Source organism: Phodopus roborovskii, unplaced genomic scaffold, assembly GCF_943737965.1.
Source record: "Phodopus roborovskii unplaced genomic scaffold, PHOROB, whole genome shotgun sequence".
Lineage (NCBI taxonomy): Eukaryota > Metazoa > Chordata > Mammalia > Rodentia > Cricetidae > Phodopus > Phodopus roborovskii.
The window spans coordinates 62,593-84,263 of NW_026125370.1; the positions used below are offsets into that span (position 1 = coordinate 62,593).

At 35.6% G+C, this 21,671-nt stretch overlaps 1 protein-coding gene across 1 annotated transcript in view; it reads left to right on the forward strand.

Annotated features, from left to right (window-relative positions):
* The window catches only part of LOC127214590 (contactin-3-like), a gene marked incomplete at its 3' end in the record, with an annotated part of 45,804 nt that extends 24,655 nt beyond the window's left edge, over positions 1–21,149 (forward strand). Inside the window, exons 2-3 of the mRNA XM_051174946.1 lie at positions 5,630–5,756; positions 20,974–21,149. Coding sequence (XP_051030903.1) covers positions 5,630–5,756; positions 20,974–21,149 — 303 coding nt within the window. The remainder of the gene's footprint in view (positions 1–5,629; positions 5,757–20,973) is intronic.
* Between the last annotated feature and the right edge of the window lie 522 nt (positions 21,150–21,671).

A 21,671-nucleotide genomic window follows, 5' to 3' on the forward strand; every position in this document is an offset into this window, starting at 1 on the left:
TTTCTATCTTGTAATATAACTCCACATTGATTAGTATCCTTTTCTCTCAATTTTAAAGAACCTTCCCGTAGTCAGAAATAGCTATTGAAATAAACTAATACTATGATGGGCATGATGAGCATTCTCAGAAATCTTCCACATTCTTTAACTCTATGTCACTATTGTTCAGGCTGAAATCACTCTATAGAATTAGATGAGACCTTTCATCATTTTACTAGGGCAGACTACTGGCATCCAAGTACATATCCTCATTGTAAATGGTTATGAATACAAGGCTTTTAGTGTGTTGGCATTGTTTTGTTTACTTCAACAGACTTGGATTAAAAGATTAAAGTGATTCTTGGTTTAAAAAAAAATCATGTGTCAAGAAAGCTTATTTTTAATTTATTTCTCGCACTTGTAATGCTTAACCAGTCCTTTTCAATTCCAACTTCCTAATTATAGAATGTTATTCTGCATGCGTTTTGTGTCTTCCTATTGATTGACAGAGAAGGACATAAAGATTGAGATACTAGACAGTTAATTTAGCAGTTTAAAGAGTTACTAATTTATATTGGTGCCCGGTTTGCACACAGTTGTACAGTGTGTATCACACTACAGCACTTTTCCATTAACCTAATTGTTTTCTAACATTTCCAGATGAGAATAGCAGACACAAGTTAATCCTGAAAATTATTTTCTTTTTATTTTTCATCTTCCTCATCTTTAAACATGCTCCGTTGCCATTTTTTTCTTTTAGTGTTTTGATTACAGTATACACCTTAAATATATGTGTTCATTTACACACATACTCATATATACATGTAAGTGTGTGTGTATATGCCTAAATGTACACACATATTTATAGCTCCTTCATAGTTTCTAAAAGATGATGACAGTTCCCATCACTCCATTCTGATTTGACAGATTCTTTTAAAAAATAAAGTGTAGACAGGACAGGATATTTTTTTTTCAAATTAAAAACAACAAAATACCACTCCCCTGTAAGAGTATGGTTTTTTTCAGCCCACTGCCCGGTCTTGTCCCGCCGCCGTGCCAGCCCCAAATAGCACACTGAGACTATGTATTAGATATAATTCTGTTGGCCAGTTACTTGTTTCTTATCAGCTAGATCTGCCTTAATTATTAACCCATTTCTGCTGATCTATGTATTTCTCTTACCGGGGAGCCGGCCGGCATACTGCTTTCTCCCAACTCTCCATCTTGGCTCCTCCTTACTACTTCCTCTTCCTCCTTGTCTCCTAGTCCCTCCTATCTTCCTTTCCTATTGGCCAACAGTGCTTTATTTATTAACCAGTATGAGAAACATATACAGAATGACATCTCCCATCACTCCCCACCCCTTTTTGAGCTATACTCTGACCTTTCCTGTTCCTTGTCATACACTAGAACTTGCTGTTCTTTAGCCTACAATGTATATAAAATGCTCACCATAAGTACCAACTAATGGTACCTTCTTAGCAAATGGCACTGTTCTACATATAAATCATTATGGTCAGGTTGTAAGGTTGTGATCAAATCATCACAAATGATGTCCCAGTAAAATGGGAAAGTTTGGAGCTAGAGATACACACACAGAAAAGACATAAAGTGAAGTTACCCATACAATTCAATGCCAAGTAGAGATACAGAATAGATCTTTCCCTCATGGTCCTCAGAAGAAGCCACCCCTGATGCCACCTTGTTCTTAGGCTTATACCATCAGAATGTGGACATAACAGATGCCAGAGGCCAGTTTAATACAGGACATTGTCCATTATGTGTAGCTTTTTTAATATATGTTGCATGCATCTTACATTCAAATATCTATCATAGACATGTATTCTATAAGAATGGCTAGGCTATCCTTTTATAACCTTGAGGTAATATAAAGAGATATATTTTGGTAATTTCCTTCCCCTCCCCTAGTTGTTCACTACTAGTCTTCATATAGAGAGTATCTTAAAGCTAAAAACTTTGTTCATCTTTGTCCTTCTTTTTTTCATCTGTAGAATAATGTAGCTCTCTTCTAATTGACAACATACTCTTTTATTCTTTTTACCCAAAGCCAGTATTTATTCTGTGGCACTCTGGAATCTAGAAAGTTAATGAAATACTCCAATCTTCATGCATATCTCTTGAATTCTGTCTTTAGTTGTATTGTCTCCCTGATTCCTTTTTGTATTTTTGGTCTTCGTTTCAAGGTGCTCCCACTATCATTTTTATTTTCTCGTGTACATATGATATAAAACAGCAGGGCACATTTGGGATATGCTCTCATTTCCCCTAGGAATTTAAAAGGTAACATCAACTTTCCTTGAGACTTTTTACTTCTTGTAGTGAAGGAAATGCAACAGCATGAAATCCCTTGCCTGTTACTTTTTGTCAGTCTTCATAAAAATTGTATGACATGTGACCATTAGAATTGATCAGGTACAGTTTGATCTTTTACGTGACATTACCTTAGGAGTCCATAAAGTGTGTACTTACATTCAAAGGCAGTTATTCCTAGTTGCCTGTGGCTGTTAGGGGTCCAGTGCAGGGCAAAAGAACACCATAGGATTGAATTTTTAGATTTCATTGTCATGCTCAACAGTGTTATATATCCTTTACTTTAAGCTAAAATGGGGCTTTGTAACCAGACCAGCATATTTTAAAAAATGTCTCTGTCACAGGAAGTCAAGTTCAACATCAATCTAGATGTTACATTGAATACGTTTAATCAGGCAAGAGGTTACCTTCTGTTTCACATCAGATTCCTTTCGATTGTTAGGAGTATCGATGTGAGTAAAGTATATAACCTTTATAGATCAAAATTCATTTTGAAGAAAATGTTGCATAATTCCTTTTTGGTTAGCAAAGGCCAGTATCTGCTTCTTTTAAGTTTATGTTGCTGATGAGAGATTAGAACAGCATATCCCAGCATCTCTCAATGCCTATTTTATCTAGTGCAACAAGACTGAGTAGATTTTAAGTGTTTCATCTGAGCATAAAGTATGGACTAACTTGTCACATTTGGTTATTAATTTCTACTTACGTTTAAAGATCTGGAAGTTTCCACATGGCTACTGATAGTCTTAAATACCTTTGAGATCTTTAAATTTCAGACAGGATGGTAGTGCTCTACAAGTTCTTAATTCCAACTACAGTTGAAAAAACAGTCTAGGATCTAATTTTTTTTGCCTGTATTTAGAACAGAGTGGTTTCTGGAAAATAGCACAAATAAAAGCCATGAAGGTTGGTACCTGATACCAAGTATCTCACTGAGACCCTGTGTTGCCATTCTTGGGGTGCTTTATCCTCTCTATGCCTCACTGCTTTGAAACAAACCAAAGTGGGTAGGTAAGACTGGGACTTAAAACCTTATTTTAACAAACACCCATTTTAAAAATGGGATTTTCCCAATATAGAGTTATTATGGTAATTAATACCATGTTCTAGGGCCGGCAGGATGATTATTAACAAGCACACAGGTATCTGCTGACCTACCCTGAGTGATATGATGTACTGGCAAACCCACTGCAAGTTGAACAATCCCTGACACAGCATTCCAGTGAATATCCTGGCATAGGAACAAAATAGAGTATAAATTATTTAATCTTGGGATCATACTTGTTCCTCAAAGTGAGGCGTGATGCTATAGCTATGTTTCATAAAAGATCACAATCCAGAGTTCCAACTGTGTTTTCTACTGCTTCTGTGCCACAGTAAACTTGAGAAGGTTGTCAGAACAACTGAAAGTTGGCATTGTTTGTAGTATACTGGTAGTGACTATGCTGTGCTAAGATAGTATCCTGGCTGATAACATGCCTGTGTATCATATTTTGTCTATGCTAGCAAGATACCATGTCTTGAATGCCTCCAGAGTCTATATTGTGTCTCATCTCTATTAGTGCACATAAGTATCTATCATTTTTTTTAACTAAATCATAATTATAACCTAAGGTCCAGTTATGCTGGGCTGACTAATGATTACATAAATGGCTGAATTCAATCTCTTGGTCAGTTGATACCCTAAAACTCACTTCTTTCACCCATAATCACATGGTTGGTTTTTCTGGTATGGTCAATCTCCAACAAAGATGGTGGCTAGCCTGATTCCCAGATCCAGTGTAGCCACTCATACCTGCAGTGGTTTGGATAAGAATGCCTGCCATAGGCACAGATTTTTGACCAATTGGTCCCCTGTAAGTATAACTATTGGGAGAGTGGGTTGTAGAAATTGTGGTCTTGCTAGAAGTACATCACTGGAGGTAGAATTTTCTATAACCAGTTCACTCTCTGTGATTTGTGCTTATGGTTGATGATGTGTCATGCATTATCTCACAGAAGCCTAGGGCCATTCCTAGAATCGAGATAACACTAAATGCTTTACAGAAGGGCAAAGACATGTCTTTATGTGAGTTCTACAATGACTTCTATAATATACATTGACATTCTGAAATGCTGGGTGAACCGACTTACGTCACTTAACTATGCTTAGGACTAGCTTTTATCTACTGCACACTGGACAGAACTGTGGTACTCACACTCATAACAACTTACTGATTAAACATATCTGAGCACTGAGGATTTACCCTGAAGCTTGTTGCTGATATGTCCTTCATTTCAATGATTTTTGTGGTTTTTCATGTTGTGATTTTATGATTAACATTGTGTGGCAAATGTTTCTATTTGTGCTATTTCTATTTGAAGTATATTTTTTAAAAAGTAAGTTCTTCTTTCCAGAGGCTTTTGAAACAATTCAATTCATTTTCTTTGTTTTTTTACATTTCACAGACTCTCTTAATCATTTTGTTCGTTTTACCCTCTCTGCTTCAATAGAAACTCCTGTTCAGTTTGACAGAGCATTCCAAGTCAGGGGAGTAAAGAGTTCCCTTTTCAACTTTGTTTCTAGGAGTTTGTTTTTATAAATGTTCAGACAATGCTTATATAATTGCCATTGTATAACTGTTTCATATAACCCTTTCTCCTTTCACAACCTAGTACAGTGAGGCAGAGGTTTTGTGTTTTGTTTTGTTTTTTATTTGTGTGTGTGTGTGTGTGTGTGTGTGTGTGTGAATGTGACAGTTACCTTCAGAAAATATCCCAGTTTCAAAGTAGGAAATTTTTTTGAAAGTCACTTCATTTCTTTTATGTCATTTACTATGAAGAAAATGAAAATCCCAGTGAATCCTGGATATTATTTTCATTGAAAGTGGAAAAACAACATGGGCAGCCTTGAACTGTTCATGTTCTTCAAATGTTATGAGAAAAGTAATGGATTTTTATTTTAGCTTTAGGTTTGCAAACAGATTTACAATAGAAAAACTTTCTTGTAATTCATTTATTCTCCAAAGAACAACTATGAATTATATACGGGCATTGTTCTGGAAAGTAAACAGTGGCGCCTTATTTACAGACTGAAGTGGTTTTTAATATTTGGTGCTTCTTGTGGTTTTCTGTTTTGGGGGTGGGGGTTTCACTCTTTGTTGAGAATGGAATGACAGGTGCTCTGTAACCAAGCAATGTTAACACAACATGCTACTGGGTACATAGTAAGAGAGTTAAGAGCAAATGATAGTTGCTATTTTTCATCTTCAACTCTAGACTGCACACTTTATACCACCTTTCATTTATTATTATGTTTTTTATTCCCCTATGCACACAGGTGAGCTTCTTTTACAAGGTCCTGTGTTTGTCAAAGAGCCCAGCAACAGTGTTTTCCATGTTGGTTCAGAGGATAAAAAAATAACTTTAAATTGTGAAGCAAGAGGCAACCCTGCACCCCTTTACAGGTAAGGTGGGAAGTTTGAGCATGTAAAGAAAATGTAACAATTGTAATTAGTTTAGCTTCAATGTATTCTGCTATCTGTAAACTGTGATAGATACATAGCACTATAGACCTATCAGAAGTGATTCCATGAGCTTTGAATCGTTAAGGCAACATGTCTGAATTCAAGGAAAAAAATATTATTTCTTAAATATGTTTTGTTTTTCATGATTTTATAGTGTAACTTCATTCATAATGGTTTAAGATTACAAATTAAGTTGTAAAGATAACAAAAACACATATATTACCTGCTTTAAATTCATTTTTTCTTTTAAAGATGTTCTTGACCCTCCTTTGCTTATAATGGTGTGTGTTTGGAGGCTCTTTAAATGTGGAAGAATGAAATGCATTTTTACATTAGTAATTTCAATTATTTTGAAGATAAAATTATTCCATTCATCATATTTTAAAAAAATCTATGTTAAATTCTTCAAGATTATGTAAAAACCTGACTACTGAAGCCTTCAAATGTCAGAAAAAAGTGTAAAGAAGAAAAAGTTGAATATTCTTTTTAAGATAAAAATGTGATCATTTTTGAAAGTGTTCAGGTTTTTGTGATAGAATGATTACTTACTTGATTAAATAATACAAGATTAACAATTTTTTAACTAGGGATACTTAGGGAACCCAATTTAATGAAGAGATGAATTATTTATAATTAGCATATGCAGCTTCTCTAGTAGTGGCCAATGCAGAGTGTACCAGGCACCTACGCAACAGCGTGCACCTCCAAGTGCTTGCTAATATCTGAATCAAAGCTATTTACACAATTCCTAGACTTAGAAGAAAAAGCACACTTCCTCCTACATTAATACATCCTATAGGTTCAGAGTCATTATTTAGAACCTCTATTGTTCTCTGAAGCCATATAAATAATATACACCAACAAAGTGGGTCAGCCTCTCCTTAGAAAAAGACTTGCAGGTTTATGCACCTGGAAGTAATCAAGGTCAGTCTTTTCAGTATGTTAACAGTCTACTTACAGAACACCTACTGTGTAGTTTCAACAAAACATGCATTAAACTTATATGTTTGCTGGTCTGAATTAGCAGAATTAATGATACAGAGAAGTCTTTACTCTGCTTGTACTTCTTATTATAGAAATAGAATAGTATTTTAAAAATGAGAAGTGATTTTATGGGCTAGTTAGATGAATTGGATATTAGTACATTTAACATCTGAATATATTCCTTCTTTGGGGGAAAATGAACAGATGATTTAATGATGATTCCATCTTGGAAGCATTGTTTCTTACACTTTGCAAAGATTTCTAATATCTTATTAAGATTTTTTTCTGCCCATAATAGAAGAACACCTTATATACAGAGCTTTAACTGTGATGATGAATCCATGTGAGTGATAAGCATGCATGTTATTTTTCTGTTCTTGATGGAGCTGTATCCTCATTTATCTTATGAACTACTTGTTGATAAATGTATTCAATGAAGAAATTGTCAAGACAGAAGATATTTTCAGGGAGGAATGTATTTCTAAATGAGAAGATTAATTATGTTTGTAGAATATTATCAACTAGCCAGATGTCTTGAGCTTAGAAACATATAAATCTTTTGTGTTAATTATATCTGTGTACTAGGTATTTGATGAAGTGCTATGGAGACTTATTGTAATTATATTAATTATATGTATAAAATTTTGTAGAACTTTTGTCATTTGATAGTAACCCTTCTATTTTATTGTATACTCTAGAATACCAGTCAAGTATTTATTACATTTCACTTCAAGCAAATCTATATCTGAGAAGAGGAAATACATGGCTTTCATTTATTTGTTGATACCGTATTTGATAAATGAAGAAATTTAACATTCTGTATGTTGTCTCAAAATCCTTGGTTGCTAGCCAAATGGAGCAGATATTTTTATCATAGATTTAAAGGTTTTCTGAATTAGAGGTTTCTAACAATTTGAAATTTGACTTGTACTAATAGTTTATAATTACTGTGAACTGAAGGCTATAAACACAAGGGAATCTCTTTATTCTGAAAGGCATTATGATTTCCTATAACAACTCCAAATAACGTAGTTTCTGGTTTTGTGTGCTGTTTGTAGAAAAAGTAGGTTACACTTGAATAAAAGGGATGTAGAATAATGCAGGACATATTTATAACTATACCTATCTCCTCCCAAATTTTGCCTTTAATAGTCCATTAAGTAATATACCATATTACTCCTAGAATGCTTCATAAGAAAACACACTTGTTCATTCTTACGTTTTTATAATCTTAAGAAATTACAGAGTTTACATGTAGTATAATAATAAAAATCAGTATTTTATTGAAGCAATAACTATTATTATATAGCATATAATTATAAACACATAAATGTACAAACAGGTTGCTGGATTGTAAGTCAAGGAGGGAAATGAGGAACTAATATGAAATCATTCATTGAAAGTGACCCAGTCATGTTCTGGAAGATTCAGAACAAAGCTTAAAAGCCTATCAGAGTTTGTCCTTTAAAAGCACAAAAAAGACTTTCCTGGGGACTGAAGCATGGGGATCCCCCCATGAGGGATCCTGTCCCCATTATTTTCCCTATGAGTAAAGGTAACTCTTAATTAGTCATATTAAAAATCCAAAAGTTCAGAAATTCTCATGAGAAAGTACCCCTTTAAAGGTCTAATAGAGGATTTTATTCTTTCTCTTACATTTCCCTGCATGCACCTTAAAGCCAATATTTAAAGGTTAATTAGTAGTCAGCCTGTCTGTAATTGCTGAATAGTGCTGAATGAGGTTACCTTAAGGAAGTATTAATACTTCTTAATGGAAAGGATTTTTCTCATTTCTTCATTGGGCCTCACTTTATGAAGGTATCCCCTTGGAAGGATTCCTGTCATATACATTGATTCCATTCTGTACTTAAAGAACCAAATGTATAGGCTAAACATGTACGTACAAACCTATAGATCAGGCAACTCACAATTATCATTGCCCAAAGGATTTGCAGATGAATTGGTTAGTTACTGGAAATTCATACATTCAACTATAAGCCTACCAGATGGATTTGGTCTATAACAATTGTCCATTACCTGTCCAGTTTGAACAACAACTCTGCTTATTATAAATACTATAGGATGAACAAAAAATCCTAGGGTTGTATATGATTCCAAGGGTTTGAATGTATATTGATCTCTTTTACACATAAAAACATTCTATCTCACATCAAAAATAGAAAAGAAAGATTCACTTTTTCAAGCACATAAACCCCACTTCAAGTTCTTGGTTGGCACATGTGGCTAGTTGCTACCATGCTGGAGAGTTGATGTCATAATTATATTTCTATAATATCCTGTTTTGTACAACTGGTCCATACCTATTCTGGGCTTTGAACCATATTCTTACAGATGCTCTTCTATCTTGCTCCCAAAAGAGCAAACAAAATATTATGCTCATTGAACTCCTTCAAATAGGTAAGATATCTTAATGAAGAACAATGTGAGGAATCTTGAAAGCATAAAATCTAAGATAAATTTTTGCCTTCACGTGAAAGGCAAATTTTTTCTGTTGTGCCTTAAACAGGATTTCAAGGGATGAGCCCATATTCTGCATGTGTTTAAATATCGAGTTAACTAATTGTGCTTAATATAAAAAATGAAAAATAAAGCAATACATGAATTTTTGTTCACCATTGATTCAAATAGATGTATAACAGAACGTTTAAGTTTATTTCTTGTCTATCCACACACCCATATCCACACACAGAGTAGTAAACATTATCCTTTTGTAGCACTATAATTGATTGTATGTCTATGGTATATATGGAAAATATGTAATCTATTTATGTACAGTTATATTTAATTTAGAGATTATAAGTATACACATGGTATATAACAAATATCACATATGTTGTTTATGTGCTATCTACTATATATCTCCCAAAACACATGATGAATTAGATATTTTAAGTGTTATTTTACTTCATGCATTATATCCTTGCATAGTTCCTATTACCATATAAGATCTTGTGTCACTATTTCCTAGTTTTCTATGCAAGGCAAATGAGAGCTATCATTCCTTTACGTTCCCATGACCCTTAAGCACATGTCATCTCTTCTGTCAGTTTTCTAAACCTGAATCCTTAGGTTCAGCTTTGTTTGACACTATACTTTATCCAACTCTGGTCCCCACACTTATAATTAATCACTAAAAACAATGAAAATTCATTGAAGTTGTGGTAAAATATTTAAAAATAAAATAACCAACTGAGCTATCCCGGGACTTCGGGATCCCATTCCCCCTGTGGAGGAATACTCTCTTAACTTAGAGACACAGGGGAGGGTCTAGGCCCTGCCCCAAATGACTTGACAGACTTTGATGATCCCTCATGGAAGGCCTCACCCTCCCTGGGGAGTGGATGGGGGATGGGATGGGGTTCAGGGTGGTGCTTGGAAGGATGGGAGGAAGAAGGTACTGGTATTGATATGTAAAATAAGAAAAGCATTAAGTAAAATAAAATAAATAACCATCTCTACAGTTTCTGAGAATAACAGAAGTAGGTAATTCACATGAGGTATTTAAAACAAGGCTATGCTACCATTCTGTTCCCAAAGTCTTGCCGGTGTCCTCATTTCTCAGCTTCTCAGTGCATCACTGTGCCTGGCCTGGCACATTGACATTTCTGTATTTCACAGTGTATTGTGATAGTCCTGATAGAATGCCTTGGATCATTATCTCCTAGGATAATGATGTTCACTGCCACTCCCTGGCAAACAGTAGGAGCTTACTTAGTGGTTTGAAAAAAGATCTAAATGAAATTAGCATGAAGAAAAGAAGGGAATTTAGAAGAGATCATGTTTCACAATTTTAGAGTGCCACTGCAAAACTGCAACTTCAAAGTGGTAGTTTATTCTTTTCTAGACACGGTAGTTTGGATTAAGTCATCTTTGTTGGCTCCACTTGAAGATAGTTTAACTGAGACATTCCAGATTGCTTCCAGGGCTTAAACTTCCTAGTACCTTCCCTACAATATCACCTCTCATAAAAAGTTCATCTTTCCTGTTAGTGTTATCATCTGACTGTCATCATATGAAAAAAAAATGTGAAAACACAATTGTGAATAATCCATATTCACAAAGAAGTTAAAAGTTAGCTTTCAGACATTAAAGGTATTGTGTAACCCAATAAATCACATATTTTTGGTTTCTGTTACATGTTTTTAAATAGGATGAGGAGAGGGGATATGAATTATAATGATCAAATTTAAGTTAAACCACCAGGTCACTTTTCTGTTTTCTTCTTTCTTTTTTCTTTCATGTAATTCTGTTGGCCTGTTACTAGCATTTCTTATTGGCTAGCTCTGTTTTAAATATTAACCAATTTCTATTAATCTAAATATTTCCATGTGGTCTTATCTTCCCAGAAAGAGGGTTAGGGTTAGGGCTAGGGTCACTTAATTAGCTTAACTACTGACTGAGGCTTGGGGCATAGAATGTTCTTCCTTCTTGTGCCAGATTCACATGACAAATATCATCTCTAAAGGACAGTAAGGATGCTCGTATCAGAAAATGTAAAATTTATACAGCAAAGGTAAATCTTTCAAGCACATTGTAAAACTCATAGAATGGTAGTGAGGCAATCACTGAGTGAGGTTATATTTAAAATGAAAAAACATTTTAATTGTTGTAGTGTGTTTGTGTGTGTGTCTATGTATCTATGTTTATATTTAAGACATATTAATGAATGAGAAATTGCAATGTGTATCATGAAACAAATTTTTTCAATTTTTATTAAAAAATAGCATCCCAACTTAAATTATTTCAATTATTTCTGAAGTCTAAATAGTTATTTTTAGATAAAATATTGAATGTGTGAATTCATACATTCATTCTTTCAAGGCCTTCAATTATTCTCATCACTTCAGTAAACACAATAACAAACATTGCAGCAAACAGAAATGCATTTGCTTATTAACTTGAAAGCTGTTTCTAAAACCACAAATTGCTTCTGTGATTACATTACTAAATTTTTTGTCAAAGCCCACATAAAGGATAGCCTGTTGCCTTCACAAGCGCTTAGCATGGACTTATTTCCCAAACACAACTCCAAGCTCCCAAAGATTCTGTTGCTATGTAAAATTCATTTTTCTCTGGTTTCACTGACCAGATTTTGTGTGATAAAGCTGACATCTCAGAGGACAATTATTTCATGCAATCCACTGTGAGGTTAATTATATCTTGTGAGTATGTTTTAAACTACTCAATACCACATACTTCATTTATTTATGTCTGTTGGTTTCAGTTCGAAGTGATGAAGCTCTGTAACTTCATAACCAAGTTCAATTGGCAGACTCAGTTAGACTTCATTGCCTTAAATCATAGTGACAGCAAAATATGTCTATGTTTGCATTCATTGCTGTTAGACCATGCTTGAATAGTTCTGTGTAAGAGGTTTTCATATCTAATCATAACATGAGTGACAAATAAATCGTAAGTAGTACAGTAAATGAAAACAGAGTTTCATTCTCTGTGTTTGCCTCTTGGCATTAACCATACCCAGTGAAGAATACATGGAACCTGTATAAGTGTAGGTTAATGGGTTGAATTTGATTACTCTATTCAGGAAACGTCTGTGAATACTTTATTAATTGTGATATGATGCCGGATCTTAGAATTTTGAGATATATGTGGTTGCAATGAAATAGAGCTTTTATTGCTCAAGCAATACCATTAAATCTTGATGCAAGCTTTTTGTTTAATGTTATATTAAATTAATTTGTGGTCACACACACATCATTCTCTCTCTTCCTTCCTCCCTCCCCAACAACTTGTTCAATATTTTTGAAGGACATTATGCATATATATTTGCCTATTTTTTGTTTCCTGAAAATAACATTTAGAGTGTTTATTATTTAGAAATAGTTACTACCCTTTTGGAAATCCTTATTTAAGCCTCAGAGTACAAACACAGAGACTACTGGCCCCAAACCTGCCATAAATAATTGTCATCAGATGGCAATCTACAGTCAGCTCCACCAGTCTGTTGTATTAAGGTTTACCCAATTTTCTCATTCCCTTTACTTTCTCAGCCGGGTTCCAAAGATGAAATGTTTCTCAAGGGCAAAGGAGAGGGTAAAAGATTTCTATAGTAACTTCACATACCATCTGAGGGTCATGCTCTTTATCATTTTGTTTCTACTCTAGTAATCCTGTCCTACTTCTAAGTGCTCCATGCTTCTTCTATTCTAAAAACTCTTCTCTTTCAGGAGCTTTGAAATAATAAGGGAATCACAAGAGCTGTTTCTTATTAGTCAAGAGCTCATTCCTATGGGAAGTGATAAGGAGCTGAGCCATTTTCCATAGCAACAAAAGGGTCCAAGGTCAAAGGAACAAAACTGTGACCAGACAGGGAGGGGGCACAGTGCCCAATGACATCTTTAGGAACCAGATTATTAGTAGACTGGCAGGTGAAGAATTGGAATGCTTTTCTTAGTAATCTTGGTTAGATATCTGAGGCTTTGAACTTCTATATAGCTTTAAGGTTTCAATTTATGATCTATTTACAAAAGGCCTTTAGTCTAGTTTGAACTTACTCTGAGGTGAAAGTGAGCTAATTGCATGCAGTAGTCTGAGCAAGAGAACAGGGCAGGCTGTTAAGACTTAGACTTTGATAATCCTCCATGGGAGTTCTCACCCTCGCTGAAGACTGGATGGGGCATGGGATGGGGTGGTTGGTGGGGAGAATGGGAGGGCAGGAGGGAGAGGGAACTGGGACTGGTATGTGAAATAAGATTGTTTTTAATTTAAATAACAAAAGAGTCCAAAGTCTTTGTCAAATAAATAGATCCAGTTATAAGGAATGTATCCGTATAGATTCTATATATCAAAATTTTATAGCTAAATGAAAAGTCATCTTTTAGACCATATACAGATATATGTGCCAAGCACATGAAATATGTTCATGAGATAAACACACAAGAAGTGGGAAAACACATAAAGCTAATCTTAGGGAAGAAAAGAAGTTCGTGGGGAAGAATGAAGTGATTCATGAGCACAACAGGGCAGGAGCAACTGGTTGACACAGCCAGTGACCCCACAACTTTACCACGTGGGGCACCCCAATCAGGAATCATGCTTCTGGTGGGTTGACAAGTTAAACACTAGTAGCATATGCTGTATCTGTCAAAGCTCCTGAGATGTATGAATCAAATGCATACTTCCTCAGATAGGTCAAAAAATCCAGAGCCCCTACTTTTAGCTCCCCAAATAAATATTTCTAAAATTTGTTCAGGTGCAAATTGATGCAGCATCAGGTTCGGGAGTATTCCTTACCGGGAATCATTCGGCTCACGATGAAAGGAAAGGTAAACTGTGTCACACTTACAAATCATTCAGAGCAAACCCTAATCAATGTAGAATGAGCATTTGAACACTGAAGGCTGATGATGAACTTATAAGATTGTTCTAGAGTGTTACAACATGATTATGCAGAGATGCTTAGTCTATGACATTTACCACCAGCTAAAGAAACAAGTTTAGTCAGCTTCTGAAACACAAGGTAAATGTTATATGATTGAAATTCTGCTGTGTGCAACCCCAAGAGTCGTGGCTCTGCCTGCCTTTGCTCCAGGTGCTTGGGCTGAAGCTTCCTGAATGGAATTTGGATGTGCAAATGTACTCTTGTGAAATTTTACATTATTCCCAGACTTTAGAAATACTGCATTCTGATACTTGAGTGTTTTTTTTATTATTATGAATTTTTAAATGTCTTAACCAAAGAGGAAATTTGAAAGTTTTACAAAGAATTATGGATCCAGAAAACTTATCTAAACACTTCTCAAATTCATGACATTAATGTGTGATGTAATTCCTGTGTTACTTTCACCTGTTTCCATTCTTTAAGCATTGAAACTACTTGGGATTTGAAGCTCATACTCGAGAGGCGCCAATTGAGTTTCAAACATTGTGAAAACAATTTAATAATGTTTAAAGCAAATTTTATTTCTAGCCTCATTCATTGCCATTCTCAGCCACATGTGGCCCATGGGCTGCAAGTAGGACATACTTGCCAGTTTACTGTATTGTTCTGAAGTCTGAAAAATGAGATTGAAATCTTCAGCAAACCAAATGAGTGAAGTTTACAGATTTAATTGTCCATATACTTCATTAAGAAGGAGCTATTGCGTTTTTGGTTTCCTAGATTATTTCATTTTAAAGATATTTCATCTTTTATTTATGTGTATATGTGTGCATAATTGTGAGAGTTTGTGTAAACCATGTGTTTGCAGTGCTGACAGAGCTGTAAAATAGTATCAACTCCCCTGGAACTGGAGTTAGTCTGTTGTGAGCTGACTGACATAGGTCCTAGGAGCCAAACATAAGTCTTCTGACACAGCAGACAAAACTCCTATCCACTAAGTCAACTTTCTAGTCCCAAGTTTATTTCTATGCATATGAAAATATGAGACATATCTAAAAATTAGTCCTACATGTAAATAGTTTGCCTCATGATACTGGGAACACAGTTTTCTTTCTCAGAATAAAATAACATTTGGAATTCTAGTCTCGGAGCTAACATACACATCTCAGAGTTGAAACAAAGAAAAACTCTTTTGAATACATATAACTTTCAGCAAAGGAAAAGAAATATCAATAGTTAATAAGATATTTGAGATATTTTCTATCACCAGGAGGTGCATTTCATTGAGTGATGGAGATTTAGTGTTTAGAAGGAGGAAAAAATAATTATGTTCTGTGAAAATTAAAATTCTTGTATGCAGCTAAAGAACATCTTAGCTTTGAAGAGTTTGCTGAAAACACCCAGGCACATTTGCTGTAGTGCAGGTAAATTTTTAAAGGGAAGCATTATTACTTTTGTGCATAGTAAAGTAATCTAGCAATTGTGTCTATATGATGAAAAACCAAGATAAAGAAAGTATGAAACATTTATACATGATAGAACAATCTTTCCCTTTTTTAGTTTCTACATTGTAGACACTTACTGAAATAAAGTATTTCCCCAAACATTTTATGATCTCTTAAATCTTTCAAGCTATTAAATAGGCAAGAGGAAGTGGTTCTCCATATTTTTATTTATTTTTGTAGTTTTCCACAGAATCATTGAGCTTTTATTATTCATTAGCTAAACATAAAAACATAGTTTTTAAGTGAAGCCATTAGGCATACTTAGGCCCCAAACATTCTACATCCTCAGTTATAATGCTGCTTTTTTCCCCTATAAAAACTGTACTTCATAGATAATAAAAACACATATTTGGCTAGTAAGATAGCCCAGCCAGAAATGTGCTTGCCTTGCAAGAAAGAGCTCTGAGTTAGGTCCCCCAACACATGTAAAAACCTGGCCATGGTGGAGTGCCTTGTAATCCTGTTGTGGGGAGGTAGAGCCACTTGGCTCCCAGTGATTCCCTGGCTGACTAACCTACCCCACTTGGCAATTTCAAGCCAGTGAGAGGGGAGAGACTGTTTCCTTTTCTTTATTTTTTCATTTTTAGTGGCCAATCAGGGTTCTTCTTTTCTTTCTATATATGGATGTAAATATTTAACCCATATGTGTATACATATCCCACATGCCATCCACACACACATACAAGAAGGGGAGGGAGAAAAAAGAGAGCAAGCCCAAATACCCTTTGACATAGTTTATGATTCCAAAGTATATAAAATTATATGTATCTGTCCTATTTTCAGTTTAGATACATGTTCTCTATTCAGTCATTGAGTTAGTTGATTCATAGTTGACAAACCATGTTTATCACAAGAACTAAACTCACTTACTTGGCTCATTATTAGATTGATGCTTCATGAGCCAAGTTTAGCATGTGTTTCATTCTTCTGATAAATTCTCAGGCACACATGTTAAAACCTTATTTTCAAATCAGTCCGTTCCACATGAGAGGAGATGACCAGGAACATGGAAGAGAGCAGACAATGTAGCTAGCAGGTGCTTGCTGGGAATATACTGGCAAGAATGTACAGAGGCAGAGGGGCAGAGAGCCATGTGACCATGACAGGAGCCACTTCCTGTTTTGGCAGTTACATCTATCCTTGGAGGGAGTGCCTGTGCCTAGCAGCTTTGTATACAATTGTCTTAGAAAACTTGTTGAGAACTTCAAATTCTGTTTTTTTTTTTTTTTTATTTTTCTTTTTTTGGTTTGTGTTTTTTTTTATATTTTTTTGTTCTTTTTTTAACATGTACATGTAAAACAATCATGTTTGGGGACATTGGATGTTTCTCACGTTCACTTAATGAAGATAGGGCTGATTTTGTTAGGAATGGATCTTGGATTGCAGAGAAATGACAAAACCATTCAAAGTATTTTACCAAAAAATTTTGCTTCTTTGGAAGCTGTGTTATGAGCAGTTTTCCTGCTAGCCTGGTCCCACAGTCACAACAGCCCCAAATAACACACAGAAACGCTGTATTAAGTATAAAGCTGTTGGCCTGTTACTAGCATTTCTTATTGGCTAGCTCTGTCTTAAATATTAACTCATTTCTATCAATCTAAGTATTTCCATGTAGTCTTATTTTACCAGAGAGAAGGCCTGGAGTTCTTCTCTCTTGGTCCTACATGTTGAAATTTCCCTACCTCTCCCTGAAAATTCCGTGTCTCCTAGTCCCTCCTACCTTGCTTTCCTATTGGCCATCAGTACTTTGTTCATTAACCAATAAGAGAAACATATTCACAGAATTACATCTCCCATCATATTGGTGAGGGGGAAAAGATATGGAGGAGAAACTTTCCCTGCAACTTACAAGGAAGGTTATTTACACACTCAATGGTCCTACTTCTAAATATATCAAAGAACTTTAGTGGGAATCTTCTAGATAATAAAATATCTACTCCTTGATTACTCGTTGAAAGTCACTATTTCCTGTTATCTGTTTGAAAGGAGCCATTCCATCATTAAGTGTCCCTTCTCCCCATATTTGTAACAATTGCTCTTTCATGCTTCTTTGGAATCCTCTCTTTTCTCTTGGTCCCATTGTGGGTTCTCTACATAATGTCGTAGGCTTTGAATGTCTGGGTTCCTACCTACTCCCACAGTATGGGTTACGCTGCCAACATTAACTTTGACTCTTAGTTTTTATTTCCTTCATCCCTTCTTACATAGACCTTTGGGACCCCTTCAATAACTCTTCCACATATTTGTGCTTGCAGGCCTCAATCTCCTGCAATTTTCTTGTTCTGTCTGGCCAGCTGTTCGTTGCTAGGATAATATCTGAACTGATCCTTTAAACTTTCTAGTGTCTCTGCAATTTGTAGAAGGTTTCCCTGTTGTAAGCTAAAGTTTATATTCGCATTCTGAAACTGGGGTAGTCTTCTGAATAAATTTTTAAGAAAATCTCTCATGTGACCAAGGTGGGCCTCACTATTATTATCTGTACAGGATACTTGTGGGGGAAATTTCCATCCATTGCCCTTGTACCCTGTCTAGATGGATATTCTCTTTTACAGAGTGTTGTCCTTCTTTTCTGCATCTTCTTTTTAAATATAGAACAAAATATTCCATATTGGCATTAACTCAAACTAGGTATAGAGTTGACGACCAAGGATTTGACCTAAGTTATCAGTCATGCATATAGATTTTCTATCAGAGGCTTCAATTCCATTTTAAGCTTCAGACCTCTGGATTGTTAAGGGGATGTGGCTGGCAAATCCTACTCCTAAGCTTGGCAAATCCTGACACTTAACAGAACCTGAGTGGAAACATAAAATCAGGAGCTTCCTTTTTGGGGAAGGGAACATATTGAGTATCCTTCTTATATCATTCAATTTCTTCTTTTAAGGGGCAAAGGGCACTGGGTTTTGGGAACAAGAGGGACACCTTTAGGAGGAGGAGTGGAAAGAAAGGTATTCATTGGAGCTGGAGTTAGAACTAGCAATCCTGCTCTGAGACAAGGAAGAGGCAGGTGATCATAGAGACCCAATTTTGAAGTTGGGCTCTCCGACTCTCATTTATTTTGTTACTGTTGTTTCACCGATCTCTTTCTCCAGCAAAGAGCACACTCTGTCTCCAAATTCACAGTGTTTTTTTTTAATCTATCATTAATTCAGTCTGTGAGAAATTAACAACACCCAGCCATGTTTGGACCTAAATTTTAGCCAAAGAATCACTGGTTTATGAATGTACTCCTGAATCCAAATAAAACCAGTGTGTTGAATCATCCTCTCTGTTTCTTGCCACTTTTGTTCAGGGATTGTCTACCCAGTGCTGTAGCATGTGACCCCCAGGACATCTAAGGGAGTTATGTTCTTACCCATCTCAGATGTTTATCCTTCTCCTGACCCAGAGAAGAAACCTGATTTTCCAACCCTATCTGGGGTTAATGATGTCTTGATTCAGAGGCTCAGCCCTCCCCCTCCCTTTCCTATTGGGAAAAACCCTGGACTGCATTTCAGAGACCCCTCCTGGCTCCTGGTGCTATAGCTCCACATTTAGTTTGCTGATAGACAGAGTCAATGAAGTTCACTCCATGCCCTCATGAGTGTGTCCTCAAGGTCATCCTACTTTTATTCAAAGTTTCCCAGTACTCTACCTGAATCACTTTCTCAGTCTGTGACTCAGGAATCAGCACTTGCTCGTAAAGATTAGGTTTTTTCCTCCAGCCGCTGGTCTTGTCCAGCCACCGTGCCAGCCCCAAATAATGCACAGAGACTCTGTATATGATATAATTCTGTTGGCCAGTTACTAGTTTCTTATCGGCTAGTTCTGTCTTAAGTATTAACCCATTTCTATGAATTTCCACGTGGTCTTACCAGCGAGAGGTAGCTGGCGATTCTATTCTCTCCAGACTCTCCATCTTCACTTCTCCCCCCCTACTTCCTCTTTCCTCCTTGTCTCCTAGTCCCTCCTATCTTGCTTTCCTATTGGCCAACAGTACTTTATTCATTAACCAGTATGAGAAACATATATACATAATGGCATCTCCCATCACTTGCTTACCTTTCAATATACATTTTGTCACACTCAATTACAGGACCCCTCTAGGATGATCCAGAAATCAAGGTGCTAGAATCTTCAACGGTTATCCTACCTTGCTTTTGCTGGGCCTTTATTGCTACACTATTTACCTACCTTCCATTTTGGGTTACAATTGTTAGTAAGGGAGTTATATATATTGTAAATTAGGAAAAATTTTCTTCATGTTCTATAATGTAATTGAGGAACTATGACCTACAATTTAAATGAATGACACCCCTAAGAAAGACTATTAGGTGTTGTAGGATTGTTGACAATTCAAACAACTGTTATTATCCTTTTAAAAGCAGGCATTATTTTAACCATTTTCTCAAAATTCCTATGCTGAACAATTGAGCCCATTATTGTAAAATGGTAGACTGTATAGTTAAAGTGTTTCTGTGATCAAATTTGGTTGTCTAGCAAGTGGGTGCATGGATGTATCCTTATCATAGCACATGGGTGCCTTTATAATGGAGAAATTTACTTCAGTGTGCCAAAAACTTTGAAATTTGTTTAAAATTTAAAGGTAATAATTTTTAGTTTTCTTATATAAAAAAGATATCTTTTGCTTCACATTAATGGGTATGTCCCTGAGGTTTATTTCTTCAATTTTTCAGTCCCCCAAGTGGTGTTAGGGTCTTTTTATTGCAGAGCACTGTTGTGTAAATAGCTCTTTGGAGGCATCAGAAATGAGGAGAACAAATGCCCCATGACAGATCTTTACTCAGACAGATTGAAATGGAGACTTGAACAGTTAGCAATTAATTTATTAAATGTTCTCAGTCAGGACAGATAAATCAAAGAAATGTGCTGCCCCCTACTTGGTTGTCAGCAGGATATTGGCCTGCAGTTTCTGAGATAATTCCTGAACTTTTTGCTTCCTCTTTGCCCATGTAGACCCAGCCTATATTTTACCCCAGTGAGCTAGTGAACAGGCTAAATTAGTCCCAGTTCTTCAGAGACCCTTCAACCACCTTTAACACTGACGTGCTGTTATGTTATAATTTCTACTAAACTTTACTCTTTGCCTCTCAAAAATACATATTTGTTGTTTTTCATTGTTTTTGAGATGGGGTCTTACTAGGTAGTTATGCTGGCCTAAAGGCTGTGAAAATCCTCCTGTCTCAACCTTATGGGTGTTGAGATTCCAGTCTTTGGTTGTTTAAAGTGGAGTTTGAAGCATTACGCCATTTATTTAGGCATAGGCCTGGTAAGAAGGGAAGTAACCTTGACATTTTCTTTTCAGATGGCAGCTGAATGGCAGTGATATTGATACAAGTCTGGACCATCGTTACAAATTGAATGGAGGCAATCTCATAGTTATTAACCCCAACAGAAACTGGGATACAGGAAGTTACCAGTGTTTTGCTACAAATTCACTTGGAACAATAGTGAGCAGAGAAGCCAAACTCCAGTTTGCCTGTAAGTTTATGTTTGTAAATCTATCAAAAAATCATTATTTTAAAGTGCATATATAAATATATGTGGTCATTTTGAGTTTTGAAATTATGTAATATTTAAACTTAAAAACTGATTGGATAATTGGACATTAATTTTGGACATTTATGTTTCTCTAGAGAAACAAACCTGATAGAGTAAATTATGTATGTGTATTTATTAGAATGACTTATTGGCTATGATCTGGCTAGTGCTAAAACAGCTGTATACCAACATAAAGGTTTTAGTAGGTTTTTAGTCCACAATGCATGTCTCAGCTTGTCTTTGGTCTATGTTGGGATTTTAACATAGACTTTGATACTACCCAAGGTTAGCATGTAAAGGAAGCTTCCTTCTGTGTTTCATGTTGTATGGCCTGAATCTAGAAAGTCTGTCCCAGACTTGGGTTTTTTTTGTTTGTTTGTTTGTTTGTTTGTTTTGTTTTGTTTTGTTTTAACCAATCAAAAAAACAATACCACACAGGTGTTTCCACATGGTTAGATTTTA